Raw genomic sequence first — 3,428 nt, 5'->3', positions numbered from 1 at the left:
TTCTCTGAAAGCCCACCTAATACCTTGGTTTTAAACAGGCTAGCAGACATCCATCACAAAGAAGTCAAAAGGAGCTGCTCTACCCTAGTGGCTGAGAGAGGTAGATTCTACATGGCTGACCATTTGAATCCCACACTGAGGGCTTGAAAATGATGCAGAGCATGAGTGCTTTAGTGCCCCAGATATTGATAGGCTGGAGAAATGCAGGAGAAGGAATTGAGGCAAGATTATGCCTTATTAGGTAGTGCTTTTTCTTCCGCTCCTTCTCTCTGTCTCTTTGTCTCTCTCTCTTTGGTGAGCATATATACCCACTGGTGGGGAGCAGGGGAGGGAGAAAATAAACAAAAGTATGACATACGCAGGGTACAAAGGCAGTGCATAGGAAGCGATCTAGCTTAGTACTGAAAGAATAGAAACATGTTTGGAGAACTGCAAAGTAGTCCAGTGTGCTGGAACACAGACAGTATGTTAAGGACTACGAGGTGATGGCTGAGGCAGGAGCGACCAAAGAAAAATCAAGACTGATGCTTAGGAGAGGCCAGAAGGTGGTGTAGTAGTAAAACCTGAGTGCCCTAAAGTGCACTGGAGGTTAAGATGTTGAACTCCCTTGGGACCAGCAGTTAGCATAATGGCTATGTCACTGGACTCCCATGTAGGGACTGCTGTTCGAATCCCGGACTTGGTGGCTTAAACTCATGCCGGGCACATGTGCGTGTGTGCCCAAGATCCCGAGAGGAGAATGGAGGAGAAGGGATTGCAGCATGGCCATTCCCCCCCACCCCCAGAGGGGTGATTTCTCACTTTCTGTCTGTCTGTTGCAAGCGAGTGTGCCTTTTATAAAAACCCTCTAAAAAAAAAAAAAAAAAAAGAGAGAGATGCTGAACTCCCACATGGTTGGCCACAGTTCACGTCTTAGAACAAGGGGCTTGAAAATCACTCTGGATACATGTGCATGTATAGTCCAAATTCCAGAAGAATACAGGATAAAGGATTACAACATGGCCATCCCCCCGGGGAGTGCTTACTCATTTTCTCTCTCACTGACTCTCTGTCTCTCTCTGGCTACTACACTTGCCCTATGGCAAAAAGCTAAAAACAATCAAACAAACAAACCCAGAAGCTTGACTGCCCTGTGAGGCAGGCCTACATTGGAAGGTTGCCTGTTCAAGTCCAGAGCCCTCCTCAAGACCTCTGCTAGTAGACCAGGCACACATGTGCCCATGATCCAGAGTACAGTATCTTTGTCTCTGGATCTTTCTCACTCTGGAATAAGTAAACTTTTTAAAAAACCTATTGTATAGGAGATGGTGCTACACAACCTGGTTTAGAATCCCAGTTTCTTGGTGTAAGCCTGAGCAAGTAATTCTGACTTCTATGTCTCAGTTTACTCATCTAAAAATTGGGAGTATTATCTATTCCCTAAGGTTATTAAGAGGATTGAAATGAGTTAGATCAAAAGTGCTCAGGAGACCTGAGCTTCAACTCTCCGGGAAGATGGCGGCATTGTCAGTGTCTGGCATTTCCGGAAAAGGCTTTACCTGGCCAGTCTCCAGGGCGCCACACAGAGCATTTTGGTCTCCATCCAGAAAAGAAAAAGAACATGTGGTGACTGAGACAGTAGAAGAAGTGAAGAAAGAACGTATCCTGGTGTGCCCACCTTTAATTGACATACCACCTGAAGATCTCCAGAGTCGTTTGGAATCCCGTGTTAAGGAAGTTTTTGGTTCATCTGTTCCCACTAATTGGCAGGATGTCTCCTTGGAAGATGTTCATCTGAAGTTGAATCTCTTAGCACATTTAGCTGATGAGTTGGACCATGCAGTGCCTAACTCCAGGCTTCACCAAATGTGTAGGATCAAGGAAGTTCTTGACTTCTACAGTGCCCCTGTTCAAGATAGATCTAAATTTGATGAACTTAATGCCAGTAATCTGCCTCCAAATTTGAAAATCACTTGGAATTACTGAGCAATTCAGAAGAGCAGCACAATGAAATTTTTTTTTTCACTGAGCACAAAGGCTGCTTATTAGGCCTTTGGATACTTTACCGTGTGAAATGCTATCAAAACTGTTCTCTAAACACACTTTTTCTGAAGAACACATCTCTTTTTTTCCCCCTTATATCAGGAATTAGCAAATAAATAATAGTATTTTCTATTTTCATATTTGCTGAAACCATTTTTTTTAATGGAGTCAGGTCACTAATAATTTACAAAAGTTTTCATCCTTGGAAGACATTATACTTAGATTGAAAATGGGAGGCCATTACAAGTTCAGATGTGGCCTTCACACTTCATAGGCATAAAGTAATAGTTGCAAGAAGACGTTTTAATCCTTTTAGGATTCTTACATCTAAGGATTAAATGTAGCACATATACAAATAAGGAAACTTGTAGATATTTATAGAAGAAACATAAAGATCTGTGGAACGTATTATAGAAAATTATTTCTTTCCTGCTTACCATGCAAGAAGAAATAGTAGAAAATGATACTGTTCATTCTGGATTAATCTCTTGGAATTAAACTAGACTTCTTAAAGTGAAAAAAAAAAGTGCTCATAAAAGTGCCTGACCACAAGAGAATGTTCAGCAAAAGTTAGCTGCTTGGTGGAGAATGATGTTTCATTTTGGTAAAAGGGGGAGGTGTTGCTGGTTCCACGGACAAATGTTTGCATCTTAGTGACTAAATATAACTCTCCTTGATGTCATCAAAGCATAAAGAGTGCATACTGCTAACTATTCTAAAATGGTCCATGCCTCTTTACAACAGAGAGTGGGAGGACTGGCTGAGTCACCGGAAATGCAACAGATTAGACACCATAAAAGTTTATTAGCAGCAAGCTGGCCCAGGATCAGTGTGGGACAGATCATTTATGCTGTATGTCTGTAGTCTGACACAGTTTGCAAAGCTCAGCTGTAGGATTTCCTCCTATTGTGAATGTCCTAGAACAACTTCGATTTGGGATGCAATTTTATCAATACTTAAATTGTGCAACTTAGGGGCCAGCTCCCTGGTGCAGCAGTAATGCAGTATTTAGGAGAAGCTGGATCCCAGGAGGTGACCCCAGTTCAAATTATAGGCATGGTCCGCCTGAAAAACTCCAGGCTTGTATTCAGGGACTCAGCATTTGAGGGATCAGAGGACTGGAGGAAGTAGACTACCACATGGCCAGACACCGTGGAGGGCACTTCATTTTCCATCTCTCTCACTCTCACGTGCTCACATGTGCACTCTATCATGACTAAAAAATACTTAATTTTTTTTTTTTTTTTGCTACACACAAGATAAACGTAAAGTTTTTTGATAATATAGGTTGTTTAACAGAAATGAAATTTGGCCAGTTGCTACAGGGTGATGAATATTGGTTTAGAGAGTCAGAGGCATGGTGCAGCTTCACAGGGGCACTTGAATCTTTTAAATCCCAAGACGAT

The 3,428-nt window shown here is 42.0% G+C and overlaps 1 protein-coding gene across 1 annotated transcript; it reads left to right on the top strand.

Moving 5' to 3' along the window:
* Positions 1-1,494: 1,494 nt before the first annotated feature.
* Positions 1,495-1,979, top strand: LOC102486815 (39S ribosomal protein L50, mitochondrial). The gene has a single exon (XM_006145565.3). It carries the CDS (start codon positions 1,495-1,497, stop codon positions 1,963-1,965), a length of 471 nt encoding a protein of 156 aa, XP_006145627.1. The 3' UTR covers positions 1,966-1,979.
* The last annotated feature ends 1,449 nt before the right edge of the window (positions 1,980-3,428 follow it).

This window comes from Tupaia chinensis, unplaced genomic scaffold (assembly GCF_000334495.1).
Source record: "Tupaia chinensis unplaced genomic scaffold, TupChi_1.0 Scaffold000154_1, whole genome shotgun sequence".
NCBI lineage: Eukaryota > Metazoa > Chordata > Mammalia > Scandentia > Tupaiidae > Tupaia > Tupaia belangeri.
This window is presented reverse-complemented; position numbering and strand designations above follow the sequence as displayed.

Bases quoted from the DNA above. Each gene is read 5' to 3' on its own strand.
- LOC102486815 (XM_006145565.3), top strand. From the start codon at position 1,495: ATGGCGGCATTGTCAGTGTCTGGCATTTCCGGAAAAGGCTTTACCTGG.